Source organism: Mauremys reevesii, linkage group 24, assembly GCF_016161935.1.
Source record: "Mauremys reevesii isolate NIE-2019 linkage group 24, ASM1616193v1, whole genome shotgun sequence".
Taxonomy (NCBI): domain Eukaryota; kingdom Metazoa; phylum Chordata; order Testudines; family Geoemydidae; genus Mauremys; species Mauremys reevesii.
This window is the reverse complement of record NC_052646.1, coordinates 6,324,422-6,345,322: the sequence shown is the minus strand read 5'-3', so window position 1 is coordinate 6,345,322 and position 20,901 is coordinate 6,324,422. Positions and strand designations below refer to the sequence as shown.

General features: G+C 39.3%; 1 protein-coding gene across 3 annotated transcripts; it reads left to right on the top strand.

The window, feature by feature from the left end:
- The first annotated feature begins 1,290 nt into the window (after window positions 1–1,290).
- Window positions 1,291–20,200, top strand: ANP32E (acidic nuclear phosphoprotein 32 family member E). Of its 3 annotated transcripts, none has more exons than XM_039512126.1 (7): window positions 1,291–1,532; window positions 5,428–5,577; window positions 7,062–7,184; window positions 8,761–8,926; window positions 10,478–10,635; window positions 13,829–13,880; window positions 17,018–20,200. In XM_039512126.1, exons 1-7 carry the CDS (start codon window positions 1,479–1,481, stop codon window positions 17,083–17,085), a joined length of 771 nt encoding a protein of 256 aa, XP_039368060.1. In that variant the 5' UTR covers window positions 1,291–1,478; the 3' UTR covers window positions 17,086–20,200. The 3 variants fall into 3 exon arrangements, with proteins under 3 accessions (XP_039368060.1, XP_039368059.1, XP_039368058.1); XM_039512125.1 differs by having other exon boundaries at window positions 1,328–1,532; window positions 10,481–10,635; XM_039512124.1 differs by having other exon boundaries at window positions 1,328–1,532; window positions 17,021–20,200.
- Window positions 20,201–20,901: the final 701 nt, after the last annotated feature.

Here is a 20,901-nt window from a genome sequence, read left to right as displayed (position 1 = left end):
GTTAGCCACATTCAAAGTTTCATGTATATTTTTACCCTAAAAAGGAAAGAATCATTCTCATTTAAGTACTTTAGCAAAAGCAGCTGAGTATAAGGCTTGTTTATAGATCTATTTCCCCCATGCCACAGCCTGCATAGTTTTAGTCTGCTACACATGATTGTGTTCTAAGGTCTTGTACTGTGTAGTAGTTAGAGTAGGGAGGCTAGCCATTAAGGCTCATGGATTCTGTTCCCAGTCCTGACTTACATGAGCTTGGAGAAGTTGATGCATTTGTCCCTTTGTTTACCCATCTGTAAAAGGTGTCTAATAATACCTTTCTCCTAGATATGTTAATCTTTTTAAAAGATACTTTGGGGTCCTTATGTTGCCCGTGTGCAAGGCAGTCACAGATGTCGGGACATTGCAGGTCCGCTGTCCATAGGATAAATCAGTGATGTGGATTCTGGGCATATTCTTATAGCAAATTGTTTATTTTACACTATATACAGTCCTTGAACAGAGATGATCACAAACCATATAGGCAATCCCCTCTTTCAGGAATTACAGCCCAAACAGTAATACCCATTTCCTAGAAAGCAATTCTGACTCAAGAATTAACTCTAGTTAGAGAGATTTAGGCAGAGAGCAAACTCTCTTGTTGCTTGCCACAGCTCTTCCAAAGGAACATCATCACAAAATGCTGGCCCCTTCCAGGAGAGGTGTGGGGCCAGGGTAGGCAGGGAGCCTGCCTTAGTGGTAAGTGCTGCCCAGTGGGAGGCCACACCCCAATCCTAAGCCCCCTCCCAGAGCCAGCACCCCAAACCAGCCCTGAGCCCCTTTACAGAACCAGCACACCCATCCCCTGCTGCACTCCAACACTGCCCCAGCCCTGACCCTAGATTTGTAGAACACAAAATAAGTGCTAAATGGTCTCAATTTAGTCAATGGAGTTTGAGTTTATCCACGGGCCTGCGCTAGCACAGATATTTATTTAATGCAGTTTTGCCTTGCAAGTTTCGCGCATACCTGTACCACGGCCATACACAAGGCACCCCTTACATCAGCTATCTGCACACGCGTGCACCATGCAGGACCCTGCCCTGCAGACCACATGGACTAGCCGCGCGCCAAGCGCACAAAGACAGGAAAAGCGCTGCGCGGGGCGGGGGCTGGGCTCGAAAGAGGCCCACTTTGACAGGCGTCCGGAGGAGCCAATCGCCTCGCCCCGAGGTGAAGCCCTTCTGGGCCAATGGGTGGCGGGGAGGCAACGCTTCCGCGAAGGCGGGGCGTCTGGGAGGGGGCCCCGTGCGCCGTGTCATGGAGGCTCAGTGCGCGAGCGGCCATTGAGGAGGCAGGAGCTGCGTGTGTGTACCAGGGGAGGGGGTGGGGCGGCTGCTGGAGGAGTTCGAGCCCCAACTCTTGCCTCCATTTGCAACAGCGGCGTCGGCCCGGCGGCGCGTCCCTCCCTCGCGGCGCGGGGGCCTCAGGGAGGGGGGGAGATGGAGATGAAGAAGCGCATCACGCTGGAGTTGAGGAATCGGGCCCCGGAGAAGGTGAGGGGACGTGACGCCCCCCCGGCTCCCCATTGCTGAACAGCTGATACATCGCCCGGGGGGCAGCCGCCACGTGGGGCTGGGCGCCTCAGCGCTGCGAGGCCGCCGCGTTTCCTTCCCCCCCCCCTTCCCTCCGCCTCGAGCTTCGAAAGGTTCCTGGGGAGGCGGCTTGTGCACCCGCGTAACCCCTGGCTGTTCCGCAGCCCGCCGCGGTGTGTCTCCGCAGCCCTCTCCGCCTGCCCCCCACTCCCATCCCGCGGCCGGGCGTCCAGCCCCGGCAAAGCGAGCGCGGCGCGGGACAAGTGGGGCAGCCCGTGCCTGGGATGGGCCCCTTGTCCCGGGCGATTGGCACGGTGTGAGAGGGTCCTCGGGGTGATCCGAGAGCAGAAATTACCCCCCTCCCCGCGGCAGCCCCTTCTCGGAGCTGCGGATCGGGGTCGCCCACGTTTGGGAGACTCCCTTCTTAGCTTTTTGCTGGCTAGTTCTCGATTGAAATTAAGGGTGTTTCCCCGTTTGGTGTCAACGCTGGATTTAGACAGCGAACTTCTTTCTCCTTTCCCCGCCTTCTCTGCTAACTTAACTCTTGTGCACGGGAAAATGTGGGTCACCCACCATGCTTCAGTGTCTGTAGGTTGGGGGGAGGTTTTTTACGACCCTTCAAGCTAGAGCTGCTTGGGGGGGGGGCTGATGAACACGTTGGAATCCGTAACTTTTATGATCCCTCTTCTGGTTGCCATCGCTGCCGTGATTTGCCTTATTATTTTTAACTTCTACTACGTGGATATTGTAAACAGGTCAGAGTTGCACCGAATCCATTTTAGAACTGTCTGGGTACATGACTGATTTCCTGCAGCCCTTTCCCAGTAATCTGCAAGAGGCAGGCAATTTTTATAAAACCTCTGTGCAAAATGCTTCCCCCCTTCTTTCTCTTCTGACATTTGGAGCTGTTTATTTTGAATTGCATCGTTTTTATTCTCTTCTTTCTCCTTCCCACCCCCTTCCTTCCCTGAGTTTTCAGCTCTGCCCAGTGAGCGCATGATGGGGTAATGGCACCCTCCTCTCTTTTCCTTGAAATCATACTGCTTATAACCGGCCTTCCTAATGGCTAAAGGCAGATAAGGCGATTGCTGTTAGGTCCTGCTCAGTCATCAGAGACCAGATAGGCTTCTCGTTTGTACCTCCACCCACCAAGCAATAAGGTTCGGTTTTGCGAGGTCACGTACAACAGGGTTCGCTTCTCTATGCCCGCCATGTAGCTAGAGTTAGGTAGCTCCTCTAAGTAACTCTGTGATGGGAGTGGACTGGAGGTGTAGAGTGCTACAGAGAACGCCAGCCCCTGCCGCTCTAACTTAACTTCAAAACAAAAGTCCAGTGGAAATGGAACCTGCTTATAGTGAAACTTTTTGTTTCTTTTATAGCGAAGTAGGATGAAAGCCCTGAAGTGCATGGCAATATGCAGATTGCATGTCAAATATTTTTCTTAACGTTTTATTTCCTCTTCAGGCAGATAAAAGCAATTCTGATCATACTTAACCTCTTCTTAAATGGGGGAGCCCAGGGTGTAAGCTTACATTGTAAGATTCAATTATATATAGATGTGTTCCTGTAGATTGTCTGGAACTTCAAACAAATGTATTTAACAGAAGTTTAAGGCAGTCATTTTCAGGTGATCATACTCATTTATATATAAAAAGAACAGGAGTACTTGTGGCACCTTAGCGACTAACACATTTATTTGAGCATAAGCTTTCATCGGATGCACAGAATGGAACATATAAGAAGAATACACACACACGCCATGCCACGCCATGCCATGCCATGCCATACTCTAAGAGACTAATTAATTAAGATGACTTGCTATCAGCAGGAAAAAAAACTTTTGTAGTTTTACACTACTTGAATCTGTTTTCTTACAGTAACTATCCTACACCTCTTGTCAACTGTCTGTAATTGACCATCTTGATTATCAGTACAAAAGTTTTTTTCCTGCTGATAACAGGTCATCTTAATTAATTAGCGTGTTAGAGCTGGTATGGCATCTTCTCTGTATGCGCAAAAAAACCAGGAGTACTTGTGGCACCTTAAAGACTATATACTCTTCTTATATGTTCCATTCTGTGCATCCAGTGAAGTGGGCTGTAGCCCACGAAAGCTTATGCTCAAATAAATTTGTTAGTCTCTAAGGTGCCACAAGTACTCCTCTTCTTTTTACAGATACAGACTAACATGGCTGCTGCTCTGAAACCTGTCATTTATATATATATATATATTGTTCTGCATTGGGAAGGATTTTGGTGCACTCTACTTTTTTAGGGGGATGAGGTACAGTTAATCTCCTATAGTAATTTCATTGACTGCTGTGTGATCAACTTGCAGTCTTCACTTCCCTGCTGTTGACCTCAGCCAACAAATGATTTGTGGCTCCAGCAGATGTTTTTGAATTTAGGTCAGTAAGAATGCTATTGACCAGTATGTCTAGGTGCCCCAAGAGTAAAGTCCAGATAGGTTGATATCAGAAAGTGTTGTTACTTAGTGCCAGGCTGAGAGATTGACCTGATTTACTGTGCATGTAGAAGTGCATAAAAACTGTTAGTTGAATAAACAATACATATTTTGATAATTTCTGGGCCAGATATTTTTAAAAGCCTAAATATGCATTTAGATTAGCATAAACATTTGACTGGAGTAGCCCCAACAGAATAGTTCCAGTGTTTTATAAAAGACTTGTTAATTTTTGTTTTTAAAGAAAAAACCTCTACACATTTTATTTAAAACAGTGTTGAGCTTTAGCTCAAACGGACAAAACTAAGACCAAAGCCAAGATACCACTTGTACTTTCCCCTCTCTCTGTAGTGACGTGAGATAAGGCTCTAAATTTTGTACCTCTTATTTGTCTATTATCCACCAAAATGACCAATAAGTTGTCAATCAACAAGTGTGATGTTCTTCAGAGCCACCCTTATTTCAAAGCTGAACTTTACATACTAATATTGAGCTGGATCCTCCTTCCCCTCCCCCCCCCCAGGACATTGAAAATGTCAGAGTTTTGTGGGAAAATGTAGTGCCCATGCCTGTTATAACCCACAAGAGGGGTATACAAACCAGTAAATGGTATAAAGAAGGTTAATTAGGCAATCTTATTTACCCTTTCTCATAATATAAGACATTCTGTGAAATAGAGTAACACATTTAAAACACATAGAAGGAAATACTTTAATGCACGATTAACCTGTGGAACTCATTGCCACAAGATATTGAGGTGAAGAGCTTTAGTAGAATTTGCAAAAGGATTAGGTTCTTTTATGGGTAATAATTCTACCAATTTAACTGGATATTCTCAACAAAATTTGGGGATATTAAACGTTCATGCTTCTGGATATAAGCTAACCACTTAAGTGATGGAATTTCCTTTATTGGCATATTATTCCTTAATTGTCCAGTGTGCATGGGGTTCCTTGCACCTTCCTCTGGTGCATCTGCTACTGTCCTTTATCTGAAACAGGATACTTTATTTGATGGACCATTGATCTGATCTGGTTTGGCAACTCCTATGTTTCTATCCATATAAAGGCCTACGTGCATCATTGTGGTTGTGATATCTGAAGCCATATATTTCTGACCATTTACATACTAAAATTTGCCTCTTACATATGTTCCTTTTTATGACCATGCTTCAAACTCGACTGCTGCAAGTAATACACTATGTACTTTTTTAGTAGGTTGGCAATGTTAATTGTGGTGACTGTAGGCCTCTGATAACTTCAGTTTTTGCCTAAGTGAAAAATAAAACATGTTGTCTTAATTGGTTAACTCTTCAAGCTGTTGGTTTAGATAAAGTTCAGCATGCTTAATGGTCTTCATTAACCTGAAGAATGACTTTATATTCTGTTTGAAGGTGACAGAGTTGGTGCTTGATAACTGTCGATCCAGCAATGGTGAAATTGAAGGCCTAAATGAGTCATTTAAAGAGCTAGAGTTTCTCAGTATGGCCAATGTAGAACTGACGTCACTGGCCAGGCTCCCCACCTTAAGTAAGCTCCGAAAGGTATGTATCTCTAAGACTTTAAAGGCCACCGGATTCCTCCTTGTTTTTGTGGATACAGACTAACACGGCTACCCCTCTGATACTTGGTATCTCTGGACTGTCAGTTCTCTTTTGCCAAATGTATACACCTCTTTATGTAAAAATCTTTGGTTAACACAGCTTCTTGTAGCCTTTCAGTATTCACAATCACGTTTGCATCATATTGAAATGTCTTACTAAAATGTGTTTGCGGGGCTATGAAATTATACCAATCTAAACTTTTAAAGATTTAAAATTGGTGTGGGTATTTTTAAATTATGTTCAAATTATTCTTGTCCAAGAACTCTTGGAACAATAAGTGGCTTATCTATTCAACACTAGAAATTAGGTTCTGGTATATCCTTCTGATGATAGTAGCATTTTCATTGATGCTGTGGCTTTTAATTATTTATTTTATTAATAAAATACACCCATAATATTCATACAAGGTAATTAATGTGTGTACTCTGTCATGTGCATCGCTAATTTAAAAATGAGATCTGAGATCCTGAACCTAATTGCTTCGAATTAGAAATTATCCTTTATAATTTCTGTAAACTTCAGAGTAGTCTTTCAAACAGAGATTGACAATTCAAGTACTGATTAACACATGTAACTTGCACCAATTAATGTCTGAGGCAGTGATCAAAAGTACAATATTACTTTTTACTTTTACGGTTAGGTTAAAGATATTTCATGCAATTGAATAGAAAGAGAGAGGGGGGCTGGGGATGAAATATATTAGGTGAAAACCCAGCTCCAGAGGATGAAACATCAGTTCCATTGGAGTAACTGAGAGTTTCATCTATGACTAATGGAACCAGGATTTTGCCCATTATGTCTAAATAAAACCTGTACAAGGATCTAATGTCAAATTTTTAGCAGGAAGTGAACCTAAGGTCCCAACCCTGAAAAAATGTAAGCATATAATTAACTGCTAAGTGTGAATAGTCCAGTTGTAGTCAATGGGACCACACAGGCATAAAGTGAAGGATGGGGACCCAAGTATGAAACTGTTAAATGAATTATCTGGACCAGGCACATAGTAAAGTGCTGTGGAAATAAGTAATATGTTAGACTTTGGAAATACGTACACAACAATATAGGTTCCTTTGTTTTTAAGCAAACATTTTATGTAAGAAGTCAGAGGGTTTTATGGGTTATACAGGAAATCAAGTGATCTTGTGATGTATTTATTGTTCATGGAATATCACGGTTGGAAGGGACCTCACGAGGTCATCTAGTCCAACCTCCTGCTCAAAGCAGGACTAATCCCCAGACAGATTTTTGCCCTAGATCCCTAAATGGCCCCCTCAAAGATTGAACTCACAACCCTGGGTTTAGCAGGCCAATACTCAAACCACTGAGCTATCCCTCCCCTCAATATTGTTATAATAAAATACAAGCTCTTAATTTCGACAGCAGTGAAACAAACCATCTAATTATCCAATTTTTGTGCATGATAGTTGGAATTGAGTGACAACATCATTTCAGGAGGCCTGGAAGTCCTGGCAGAAAAATGTCCGAATCTCACATACCTAAATCTAAGTGGCAACAAAATCAAAGATCTTAGCACTGTGGAAGCCCTTGTAAGTATAAATTAGTTTTTTTGTTTTTGTTTTGTTTTATTAAAGAATTGTAAGGCGTTGTTAAATTTCCTTTTTTTACCTTTGATACTTTTAAAAAAAAAATTTAGAGATCATAATATTGAACACAATAGTATTGGTTGTAAGTGGCTGACAATAGGAATGCCTTACAAGTACAATGGATAAATGCAATAAATGGGGTTTAAGCTAGTGTTACATAGGAAATCAGTAAAATACAAAACACTAATAAACAATAATAAACTGGGTGCAGCAAAGAATCCTGTGGCACCTTATAGACTAACAGACGTTTTGGAGCATGAGCTTTCGTGGGTGAATACCCACTTCGTCGGATGTTAGTCTATAAGGTGCCACAGGATTCTTTGCTGCTTTTACAGATCCAGACTAACACGGCTACTCCTCTGATACTTAATAAACTGGGTGGTTTACCTGCCTGTGTATAGATTCAACAAAACTGAAAGGGGAGGTCAGACTAGATGATTATAATGGTCCCTTCTGACCTTAAAGTCTGTGAGTATCCAGAGAGTAAAATATTGTTTACTTTTTCCATACTTTAGGTTTTTTGCCAGTTCAAGTAACACTTGAGTGTTTTCTTTCTTAATTTGTCAGTATCCCAGTCCGTCATGTATTGAATAACTCTGCTGTAATAAATTAATCATCCCATAGTTCAATCAAGACAGTATTTGAAAATTTACTATCGGAAGCTATCATATGTTAGCAGGGTCATAGACCATGTCAGAGGTTGTCAAACTGTGGTCTGTAGTCCGTGTAGTGCTGGCTATCTATATATTGCTGATCCTCCTTGGCTTTCAGTTGCAAAAATACACTGAAAGAAACTAAAAATACAATAATTACTTGCCTAATAACTTTTCTGTGTAAGCAATTATAGTTGCCAAAAGGATGTTAAGTGACTGAGAGTGGGAGGTGTCCATGAAACTATCTTTTTGAAGAGGTGTTCTGCAGTGGGAAAAGTTTGGGAGTCACTTGTACTAGAACTCTTTAAGCTTAAACCTCACCTTTATTTCTTCCAAGTTCTATAGGAGAAATAGGTTGATTAACTCCTCGGGATTGGTTTGTGTGAGTGGGTAGTTTTGTATTTATGTAGAAATGAGGGATAAGCTAAGTTGAAGAAATAAATCTTGAGGTGTAAGTTCCACAGAGTAGGTCCAGTGCCTAAGTTCTCTTTTCTGCCCTCGCAAGCCACCTCCTGAATAGTTTCACTCTTCTCATGGAAGATAGCTGTTAAGAAAGCTCATGGATGCAGAGGGATAGGTGATATTTCAGTGACCTTATGGGGAGCTTCTTTTAATTATCAGAACAGAGACTTTATACTGAACTCTGTATAAAGTATAAAGAGCGGTATATAGGGAGTCATATAAAGGGGAGTCATTGCAGAGAATGGAGGACCAAGGTGGTGAGTACAAAGTAAATTGTGTAGCTGAGTACACAGCCTATTATGTGTAGGCTAAGACTTGCAACTTGACAAAGGTTCAAGGTACCAAGTACTTACTGTGTGTTAACTGGAAGAAAAGGATGAGTACTCTTAATTCTTCATTTTCAGCAAAATCTTAAAAACTTGAAGAGTCTCGACTTGTTCAATTGTGAGATCACAAACCTGGAGGATTACAGAGAAAGCGTTTTTGAGCTGCTTCACCAAATCACATACCTAGATGGATTTGATCAGGAAGATAATGAGGCACCTGACTCAGAAGAGGAGGAAGATGAGGGTAATTTTTCTAAATGTGCTATAGCTAATAATTAAAAATAACTTTACATTATCAATATCTAAAGTTGAGACTAGAGTGACTCTTGGACTTCAGTAGCACAATATCATAAGCTACATTTTTGCAGTATAGATCTGTAGCATTCATTCATTCAAATTATGCTTATGCTGAGTTATAATAGGAAGAACTGCACTCAGGACACAGTCAAGAATTTTTTGCAATTCTTGTTGGATGAGAGAGGCTTGTACTTGAGTAAAGATATGATTACATTAAAAGTAATAATCCATTTTGTTAAAGCTTTTTTGAGGAGGGTTTTCTCACTTCATATCTGATCTATGTGGAAATTATATTTCAGTAAGCATACTTGTATCACAGAATGGAAGTCAACAAACAGGAGGCCTGTGGCAGAGCTAGTATTGGAATCCCCTTGTCACCTCAAGCATCGGTTTTCCTTATTGCTAAAATAGGGATACCACCTTCTTCATTGCTATTGAGGGCTAATTCATTAATGTTTGTTTATAAATGGTTCTGAAATTACATGGAAGGCTCTGTAGAAGTGCAAAGTTATTACAATTTCTGCATTGATTTCAATGCAAGCCTTTCTTTAAATACTGTTAGCTTTAGTGATCATGGTCCAAAGAGTTATGAAAGACCTCTGAAATGTTTGTTTCACATAGAGCTGTCCATGTGTGTCTCCATGCTGCTATTCTGGTGGATTGTACTTCACTTTAAATTAGATCTGTCCTCATACTTAAATCTGAGTTGTTCTTTAAGAGAATGTCACCAAAGAGAAGCTAAATGTGTCAAATGCTCTATTTTGAAAGTGTAAACAAAAGATAGATAAGTAAATGTAATAGTATCTGAAAATCTCTTAATGGGCATCAACCAGAAATTTAGTAAATTTAAAAAGTTTAAAAAGTAGTTTCAGATACTAAATCTATCCCTAAATTCCACCTGCCAGCCTTTGTGGTTCACACTTATATTTAAAATGTCTTCCCTGTAGCTGCATAAAATACCCTATACAAAACTGCCTATTTGAGAGAAACTGTCAAAGTGGGTATGTGCTGCTGCAAATGTACAAAATAAAAATGAGATCTCTTCTCTAAACTGTAGGTGTTTCCTGGAACTAATAGGAAATAAAATTCAGTCAAGAGTATTGTGTTAAGCTAGCTGTCCTTTTAAATTTTAGACCTTGATCTACAAGTGACTCTGTACTGCAGACACCCCTCCTTCCCCTTTCCCTCTGACTTCTCTGAGGATCGCTGCAGGCTTAGGGATCTGCAGGTGCAGAAGAGTCACTTGCAGGATCAGGGACCTTGCCCTATCACCCTTGGTATCTAAATGCTTGTTAAGTTATGTTTTATACATTTATAGTCTTCATATATTTTAAATAGTCTCTCTTTTCTCCAGGATGCTGTCCATTTTTTTTTTTTTAAACTTCCGGAGAAGACCTCGTAACCGAGTTGTCTTAGGTTTTTGGGAAGCATGTAAGATGAGCTTATGAACAAATCAAGTTTTAAGCAAGGATATATGGAACTATTTCCTTTCTTTCAGAAGGAGATGAGGATGATGATGAAGATGAGGATGAAGCTGGTCCACCAGGAGAGTTTGAAGAGGATGATGATGAAGATGATGGAGGTTCAGATTTGGGGGAGGGTGAAGAAGAGGAGGAGGAAGTGGGCCTTTCATATCTGATGAAAGAGGAGATTCAGGTAAATTTTTTACTTTTTCAGCTACTCAATCCAAGAAGTTTTAATTTCACAAACTCTCTGTTTCTGGGGTTTAGGATTTTCATGAGGCTATATGAGTAAACACAGGTGCATTTTGTAGAAACTGATTCTTATAAATCTAGCATTGTATGTATCAGCAAAATCTAAAGTGGTCTGTTGCTTTAAAGTTCTTTCTCTGAAGTACACTGGACCCTTGCTAGAACGTGGGATTTGGGATCCATGCACGGTACCGTGTTAACGCGGGGACCATGTTAAAATGAATTGCAATTAAAGAAATTAAATTTGGGATCCATGGCTGCGACCGTGTTATATGCAAATTCGTGCTATATAAACGTGTTCTAGTGAGGGTCCAGTGTACTTAGTTGAGCATAAATGTTGCCTATCAACTAAATATCTCTGCATGTCTCTTAAGAATATGGCTTTGATTTTTCTAAATTTCCATCCCACCACCTAAAATGAAAAATGTCTACAATTTCTGTAAGCTAGAAAAATCAAGACCCTCTCTCCCCTCCCCCATGTTGAAATTGTACACTACTACCAACTAAACTTTCAGATTAGAATATTTTTTGGAGTAAAGTAGATAACCATTTTTTTTTAAATAGACAAAGTGAAGAAAATATCCTTGTTCTCGACTAGGTAATCTACAGTAGCAACAATAATACTCAGACAAAGTTGCATTGACTAACATTAAAATTAAACAAGGGGGGGAATCAAGCTTTTTGTAACTCATGCTATTTTACATGGGGTGGAATTTTTATCCCCTTGGTTCATCTGTAACTCCTCTCAGCACTTCTGCAAAGCTAGTATCAAAATTACCACCTTAATTAAAGGATCTCAGAGACCTTTACAGACATTCACTAACACAAGCTTATTGAGAGAAGCTGGTAAGTTTAGATGTGTGAACTAAGTGCAGGAAGAAGTGAGGTGACCTAATCATGGCTACATGAATCAGTGTCAGTTAGCAGTAGAACACAGGAATCCTGACTCTTAGACCTTGTCTCTAACAACTAGACACTTAACCTGTTTTTTGTATGGAGGAAGTGTATTTATTTTTGTTTCTGTATAGCAGCAGTTCTCAGACTCTGAAGACCTTCTGTTCCACATTTAGAACCAAAAGTATTGTGGAATACCACCTTCATAACTTTTCAGTGTAGTTATAACAGATTCTTATTTTAATCCAGGTTGAATCTCTCTAGTTCGGCAAGCTCGGTCCAGCATGATTTTATTTTGTTTTTTATGTTTTATCTATTTATTTCCTTGTGCCAATACAGTAAAACTGTGTAACAATACTAACACTTTCTTATGAAGAGAGCTGGTAAGCCTGGGCTAGATGGCATTACAAGTGTTGTTCTGTTTATTCGCCTCATTGAGATAAAAATAGAGAGAGACCCACTCGCTACAATATTGACCTCCCGTCCTTCGGCAAATTCTCTGGTCGGGTCCCAAGGGTGCCGGACTAAAGAGGTTCAACCTGTATTATTCTTCAAACCAACCTGCATTCTACATGACTGCTGTGCGTGTACTACCCATGATACATACACCATAGTTTGAGAACCCCTGTTCTTTGGTGGTCTTCATTTTATTAATCATAATGAAGTATTTATAGAACTTTCAGTGCTTTGTATAGTCTTACAGAACTCTGTAACCTTTTATCAGAGCATTGAGATTTTAAGGAGGTGATTGCTGAAAGTCACTACAAGAAGGTAGAACTAAATTTGATTTGAGGAGTTGAGTAAGAACCTTTTGGAATTTCCTCTGGAGAATGGACAAACAAGGGTTTGGAAAGAGAACAGAAATTCTTTGATTTTAAAATCTTCAATCAGTCAGTAGCTTCTCTATACAGTTGCTTTTGGGCAACAAGGAATTACTGCATGCATTAAAAAGGGCTTTAGAGGAGTTGGATACCATGGTAGCGCAACGGAGCTAGATAGTGAGGATGCTTTTTATTTGCTACTGATGTGGCCTATATTGAGCATGCAGTTCAGGAAGTCCAAGCTGGTCAGATTTTTATCATATTTTGGAAAGCATAAACAAGGGCTAGAATCAGCCAAATTATATGCCATTTAAACCAGACCTTGAAATAAATAGTCTAATTCAAAGCTTCCCTTATAAATTCAGCAAGAGCCTGTCTTAAATTTGTTTTGTGTTTAAAGACAAAATTATAGATAAAAATTTGAAGGCATTACAGTTAAAATTTTACCAGATGGTGTAATGTAATTAATGTGTATAACATTAGCAGTTACTGTTTTAGTAAATAAGGTTCAGTTTTTCATCGAATCTTGCTGTACTGCAGAGATCTCACAACGTTGTGTGATCTTGTCTGGGGTTTGCAGTAACAAGTTGGTCCAATTTAAGCCAATTTGCCAACCTCAAAGAGCAACTTGCTTCTCATTGTTTAGAAACAACTCTGAGGCTATGGCTACACTTAGCGCTGCACAGCGCTGCCGCGGGAGCGCTCCCACAGCAGCGCTTTGAAGCGTGAGTGTGGTCGGAGCGCCAGCGCTGGGAGAGAGCTCTCCCAGCGCTGTCCGTACTCCACCTCCCTATGGGGATTAGCATACAGCACTGGGAGCCGCGCTCCCAGCGCTGGGGCTTTGACCACACTGGCGCTTTGCAGCGCCGCAATTTGCAGCGCTGGAGAGGGTGTTTTTTCACACCCTGCTGCAGCGCTGCAAATCTGCAAGTGTAGCCAAAGCCTGACATTTACTGTATTTTTTTTCTTTATTGACATTGGTAGCAAAAAATTAGATCTGTTCCTAGTTCATCTCTTCTTGCTGCCATAGTTTCTCCACATATTTTCACAATCCTCTTTCTGTAATATTTTGATAAAAGCTTATTTGTTGTACTGTCTTACAAAATGACACATTAAGGAAGTTTCTGGTGGCATCACAAAGGATTGATAAGTGGAAGTAACAAGAAAAAACTTAGACTACAGGCCAAATTCTGATTTTATATATCTGTGGAACCCAGTTAAGTGCAATGTAGAGAAGAATTTGGCCGTCTGTCTTCATACAGCTGTATAGTAACAAACTGAAATAAAGAAAGTAAATACAGGATGTGATCACTAAACAGAGTAAGTGCTTTGTTCAGTTTTCTCTAAAATACAGGCTGCTTAAACTAACCCTAGGTATACTGCAATTTTTTAAAATCTGATTAAATATTTTATGTTGTGAAGGATGAAGAAGATGACGATGACTATGTTGAAGAAAAAGGTGATGAGGAAGAAGGTAAGTTTCACTAATTGTGGAAAGTAGCATGTTTCAGAACCCTTCTGAAGTGATTCTTTCAACTTCTTTAATTTAGGAGGTTGAGACTAGCAGTCCATTAGTATAAATTATGTCTGTCTAGCTGGTCTGTTTGAAGGTATGTAAACACAGGGAAAGAAGGTATCCTGATATGGGCTTATGAAAGATTTCAAAAGTTAGGCATTTAGCATATGAATTAATGCATGGCTGCTCAGCTATCTCTTCTCCCTTAACCAGTATATCTTAACACTTAACTTTTGAGTAAAAGTGAACAAAAACAATTTTCTAAGCATTTTTATAGAAATATTTTAGTGTCCTGAAGTGTATTGGGAAAAGTTGCCAAATGAAGGCGCTACAGAAATCTAACTTCCTAAGATGGGGATGTTGCATGAACTTTTGTAAACTTAATTTATCGCAGGTTTAAAAGAGGTTCATTAATAATGCATCAGAAGTGTCTGAATTCCCTGGTTAGGGCTTAAAAGCAGCACTTCTGGGACCCCCTATCCCATCCCCATGGCATCTGCATAAAATATTTTAAGGGGGTGTCATTTAAGAAAAAACAAAACCCAATGTCCTGTTTAAGGGCTGCATACTTAAACTCATTAGATGGGGGGAAAAAATCCAACTAGTCTCTTTCAGTAGCTTCTTAAAGAGTTGAAGCGAAATTCCATACATTACTGTCTTATGTAGTTCCTATAAATATAGACAAAGGCTTGGAAATAGATGTTTGAGGGAAAAGAGTTCTGTTTGACTTCGTCTCGAGACCTAAGAACGTTTAGAATATAAACAAGCAAAGTGCCGAGCTGCCTGGTAACTAACAAAAATAAAGGAAATTCATCCTACTTGAAGAATATATTGGTACAAAGTGTATTGCCAGTATCAAGGAATAGTGGCATGTCATACTATTAGAGGGAATGATCTTAAACTCTGAGAATATTGAGTTCTCTTTGCATGGTACCAATGGGATATTTCTGTATACTCATGCATACAATAAGTATGAAAAGAATCAACGAGAAATTGGGTAAGCCTTACACTTAATAGGCAAAGGCTACAAACAAACTGCCAATCAAATGGCAAATAGACAAAAGTGGTGGCAAAAAAAGTGCAAAAAAGGAAAACCTTGGATTGTACCCTTCCCTCCCTTTAGAGTGTCTGTTTACATGTTTATAAAATGCCAGCATGTTTTTGGATACTAGATTAATAATAATAATTGTTCTGTTAGTGGCAGTAGTATAATCCTGCTACTGAGTTACTTATGTGGTTCTGCTCATTTTCAGTAAGGACTGGCCAGATTTAGATTTACAGGGTGAAAAGATTTTTTTTGAATTTTTTTTGTGTAGTCCTTTGAAGCCAATTTCTATATTAAATGTAGACTAGTAGACAAATGTAAAAATTCCTGATTGTATTAGTAGACTTTTGTTCTACACACTTGGCTTAACTGACTACCTCTTTGGAGATTTGTAACCTGGATTTTAAAATCACTGATATTGAACTATGCAGTGTCGTAGCCATGTTGGTCCCAGGATATTAGAGAAAGGTGAGTGAGGTAATATCTTGTATTGGATCAACTTCTGTTGGTGAGTGAGATGAGCTTTCAGACTTACACAGAGCTCTTCAGGTCTGAAAAACGTACTCAGAGTGTCACAGCTAAATACAAGATGGAACAGATTGTTTAGTATACCGTATATTCCGGCGTATAAGACGACTTTCTATATTTAAAAAAAAAAACCAAAAATCGGGGGTCGTCTTATACGCCGGGTATAAATCCCGGGCGGCTGGGATTTAAAAGGCTCTGGGCTCCCCGCCGCAGCGGGCAGCCCAGAGCCCTCTGACTCCCTGCTGCAGCTGGGATTTAAAAGGCTCTGGGCTCCCCGCCGCAGTGGGCAGCCCAGAGCCCTCTGACTCCCGCTGCGGCTGGGATTTAAAAGGCTCTGGGCTCCCCCCCTCGGAAGGGGGGGTCGTCTTATAGGACGAATATAGGCCCAAAACCGGGGTCGTCTTATACGCCCCGTCGCCCTATACGCCGGAAAATACGGTAAGTAGTTAATGCACATTTCAAGGGACATTCAAGACACATTCAAGGTGTTAACAGTCCACTTCGTCTTATTTACCGTGACAGTAAAGCAGTCAGTGAGAATGTTTTAAATGGCCAGAAAATGATTGCCTGAGAATGTCAAATCTTAAATTTTTTAAATTGCATTTCATATTTTGGCCACAAGAGTGCATAATAGGCCACTTGGATTAATTATTGCCACATTTCCTATATGAAACTGTTGAAAATTAAGAAAAGTAGGTTAGTAAAAGCAAAATCAGGTTAAATGTGTCTTATCTCCATTTTAATTCGCTATATAATCTGGTTTACTGAATATATACTCGTTCATTAGCCCGTTCGTTTATAAGCCGAAACCCCCTCTCCCCCAAGATGGATAGGTAAAAATAGCAAAAATTGTATGCCCCTTTCATAAGCCAACCCTATATTTCAGGGGTTGGCAAACTTTGGCTCCTGGCCCATTAGGGTAAGCCACTAGCGGGCTTGGACATTTTGTTTACCTGGAGTATTCACAGGCATGGAGCCCCTCAGTTCTCATTGGCTGGGAACGGCAAACCGCGGCCACAGGGAGCTGAGGGGCTCTATACCTGCAGATGCTCCAGGTAAACAAAACAACAATGTATTAGATAGTCAATGATTCCATAGAGTTTAAAATCATCAAATTTTGGTGTAGACCTGTTTATAAGCCAACCCCCGCTCTTTGATGCATCACTTTTTTAACCAAAAATATTTGGCTTTTGAACGAGTATATACGGTAACTTACAGTCCAGACATGAAAGGATTCAGATGACATCAGACTGAAGAATAACCTGTTTCCAGTATGAAATGTAGTATGTTCAGTTTGAGTGTTCAGCTTAATATGTCTCATCTGAGTTACTCAGAATAAATAAGAAACTGGTTGTTTCAAAAAGATCCATCAGTAGCACAGAGATGTATAGTAATGAGTGCATATAAGGAGAAAAAAGATAATTTGAAATAGCTAGTTTTTATAGGTAAAAGCACAACACGTGTTAACTTCTTGATGTTTAAGTTGAGTGTAATCAAATGTATACAAACTTCTTTTTCTCAGCAGAGGGTGTCCAAGGGGAGAAGAGGAAACGAGACCCTGAAGATGAGGGCGAGGAAGAGGATGATTAAGTCACTATAGAAATAAATAGGACCAGATTCTTTAAGTTACAGAATACGCAATAGTGATCATGCAGATCTGTATGTCTCCATGTACCATAGATGTCCTTACAAAAGATAACATGTTAACTTTTTATAGGAAAGGTGTGGTTTTACTATTTTTGCCCTTTTTATCATTCCAAATAAGATGTAATAGCCTGGTAGTGAACATATGTAGAAAACAACTTTCAACCCTATAATCACTGAACCCATTGTCAAGTTTTCCCCTAGAATTTTATTTGGACTTCTTTTGTTTTATACAAGCTTGCAGTGTTTGTCATTATTAGTCCACAATTAAAAAAGACAGACTTTTACATGGGTTTAGTATGGTGAATTTCATTTAAGATTTTAAAGTTATATATAAACTGAAATCAAAGATGCTGTAATGTGATAAAGTCACCAGTTTATTTCAAATGAAAAGTTAGTTATAGCCAATTGAACTGACCACAGGTCCTACTTGGAATCAACTTGATTATTTGAACTTTAAAAAAAAAAAAAAGTGACCTGTAAATTATTTTTTGTGCGGGAGGGAAGGAAGCTTATGCCCTCTTTTACTATGTTATTACTTATGAGGGAAGGCCTAAACAGGTTTAAGGCCTAGTTTTCCCTGTTTATTCTGAATATCAACTGTGCTTGGAGGACTTGTTGGATATGTTTGAGGACGTATATTAAAAGCTCTCATGCTTTAATTGAAGTGGTGGAGATGCGGCATCCTTAACAAAGGCTTTCTTTCTCCAAAATGTTTAGTCATTGAAGTTAAATAGTATTTCAAACAAACTAAAAAACAATCCAAAGTTTAACAGTCTAACCAAAACTCCTTTTCCCTGCTGCTTGCTCAACTTTCACTCACTTGGCTCTTAGGTTGTCATTTCATTAGTTCTCTGATTATCATAGTCTTTGAGGTGAGACAGGACCTGAATTTCTAATGTAAAAACTAGCAGATATCCCCATCAAACACTCTTCTAAATTAAAAAATAAATAAATAAATTTAAAGCCTTTATAAAGCATAAAAAGGCAAAAAATGAGTGTGAGCTCAATTCTCTCATCTTTGCAGGTCACTTTTTTTAAATTTTTGTATCTGGTTGCAGCTAAATCATTAAAGGCCCTATTTCAACAGTAAATAGTTCTTAGTTTTCTATCTTGGAAAGCTGCAGGAACTTGTTCTACTTCACGTAGTCGGTTGCAAGTGCAGAAGATGTGCAGGCAAGGCTTTTCTCTAGCAGACTGTTAATTGTGGCTGGCAGATATTAATAAATTCTGCCCCAATGGCCTCTCTCTCTTCCCATTTGAGCCAATGTGAAATAGAAGTTCAGACACAGCACTCCTCTTTTGCAGTTGTAATTTGGATTTCAAACAAGGCATCTCAATGCAACACTAACATGCATTGTTTCAAATAGATACTCAACCAAATATCACACACAGCTTTATTCAAGAGACTCTATTTTTTTATTATGTATCTTTCTTGGCTGACAGTAACTGCGATTAAACTGTGGAAAGATACCAGGGGTATTTCCTGGACCTGTATAGTGGAGTCACCCATATAGCACAGTTACCTGTAAATATTTAATAAGGCATTTCACACACTGGCAGACTTTAAGGCTATGTCTACACCATGAGTTAAGAGTGTGATTTCCAGCTTGCATACACATACTTGTGCTCGCTCTCATTGAGCTAGCATGAGTATAAATAGTATTTAGCATGGCAGCATGACTTACCTGTGCTGAATATGCACCCATTGGGTTCAGGTGGGTTTGTACTCAGCACTGCTAAACCATACTGTTACTGTCCGTGCTATTGTGGCTGAACTGAGAATCACACTCCTAGCTTGTATAGACACAGCCTATATGTGATTCCTGAATCAAGTTAAGACAAACCTCATGAGCAAAGAAGTCCACAAAGCCCAATTTCTTATTGGTTTTCATCCTTAATAGAGCCTTAAATCATAGTTCATGTGGTTGTAAAGCATAGCCAACTTTTAAAGGCATTTTAATGGAATGTATGAGGCAGTTAGCAAAAGATTTGGAAATATATTGATTAAATGGGTTAAAATTTTAAATGGATATCTCTCTAAAGACAGTAGAAAAGTACTTGGTGAAACAGCATTTGCAACCACAATCTAAGTTCCCATGTTTGTTGTATGAATTAAAAATCTTAATTAAGTGCACACCCCTTCTTTCGTCATGGAGGCTCTGTGTTCAAAGCAGTTGCTTTGTATTCATCTTTACTATCTCAAAGTTTTTCCCCTATATGTTTGTCTTTGAATGCTAACTTTTTTAGTCTCAGCAAATGATAAAACCTTCCTATTTACAAATATGTACTTAAAAATCTCTCAATATAAAGGTTATACTAGACTGTCTTGTACCGAGGCATACATAAATTCAGAGTTAAACTGAAATTAAATTAAGAGATTTTTTTATGGAAATTACTAAAATTATCAGCAGTCTTGTTTCAGTTAACAAGTCTGCCTTAAATCATCCAATGTTATAAAGGTTAAACTATTTAATTATCTTTGGAGGGTTTAGTAGATCCTTCCATAAAACATGCAGGCTTACAGTTTTTAAAACCGTTCACAATGTGGTGCATCAGCTGCTGGTGACAAAAGTCTGAGCCTCACATGCAGTTGTGACTGTCTAAGTAACTTTGTCTTTTCCACGGTGTTACCATTTTAAATATAGTTCCCACATTTGCCAGTCAGCTTGACACGTAACCAAGATAGCACAGCTTTTTTTTTTAGGTAACACATAGAGCCTCCAGATAACTTTTAAAAAAATTTTGCTTGGTGGGTGGTCTTTTCATGCAAATATGTAAGGGTGGGTTTTATATTTTGTAGAGGTTTTTGTCCTATTTTAATGCTCTTTGTATGGCAGTATGTATATAGTGTGTTCAGTTCCTTATCAAACCCTTTCCTTAAAAACTTTGAAGTAATTGATTTTGTGCAACTGTGTTTTGAATAAAGCCATGACAGTGTTAAATAAAACAAAACAAAAAACAACAACCCTGCAGCACTCTTCTGATGACTTTTAGTTGTAACAAAATGTGTTTCTTCCCCGTGTGCTGTAAATTTTAAATTAAAGTTTTTCAAACTGAATTATTTCAAATAAATTTATTGTTGTATTGGATTAATTTTTCTAGCATATAGCTTCCATTCAGTAGCTGCATTTTTGTTTGTATCAGAGGAATAAGCAGTATTTGCTATTTCCCAGTATTGTTCTCAGTTAATGGAAACTTGCACTGTAAATTTTTTATAACCGCAACTACCTGTCCTTGTAAAGTTGTTATTGAAGTAATAGCACTTCCCTCAAGTTTTAAAATACATTGTGTTGTTCATATGTCAGTCGGGTTGTCGTTGGGGGGGACGGGAGAGAATCAATTCTGCCTTGTATAATACAGTAATACCTAGCACTATACTACAGTAATACCTATAGCGCTTTTCACAATAGCATTTTGAATTCCATATTTCAGAGAAACAGCTACAATTGTGAAACGATGATTCCAAGAAGATAGTAGATTGACATGCTGTTTTTTTTAAAAAGTGAACTTGTTAACAGGTTTTGATATTTATTTACATTGCAGTAGCTTCTACAGACCAAGGTCCTATTTGCTACATACTGTCACTGTCCCAACGACCTTACACTGAGTAACCGACCACCCAGATTCATATTGGCTTCCTGAAATAAACTTCTAATTAAGTAACTTTCTGTAGAATTATATTTTCTTAAGCTTAGCCCTCATATTACCAAGAAATTTAGTCCTTTAATTTTGTTGCTGCGAGTTCTCTGTGCTGAGATA

What these genes read in the sequence shown, in the direction of transcription:
- ANP32E (XM_039512126.1), top strand. Translation starts at nt 1,479, where the DNA reads ATGGAGATGAAGAAGCGCATCACGCTGGAGTTGAGGAATCGGGCCCCG. An exon ending in GGAATCGGGCCCCGGAGAAG is followed by an intron (nt 1,533 to 5,427) that starts GTGAGGGGACGT and finishes TTCTGTTTGAAG; the next exon opens with GTGACAGAGTTGGTGCTTGA. An exon ending in CCTTAAGTAAGCTCCGAAAG is followed by an intron (nt 5,578 to 7,061) that starts GTATGTATCTCT and finishes TGTGCATGATAG; the next exon opens with TTGGAATTGAGTGACAACAT.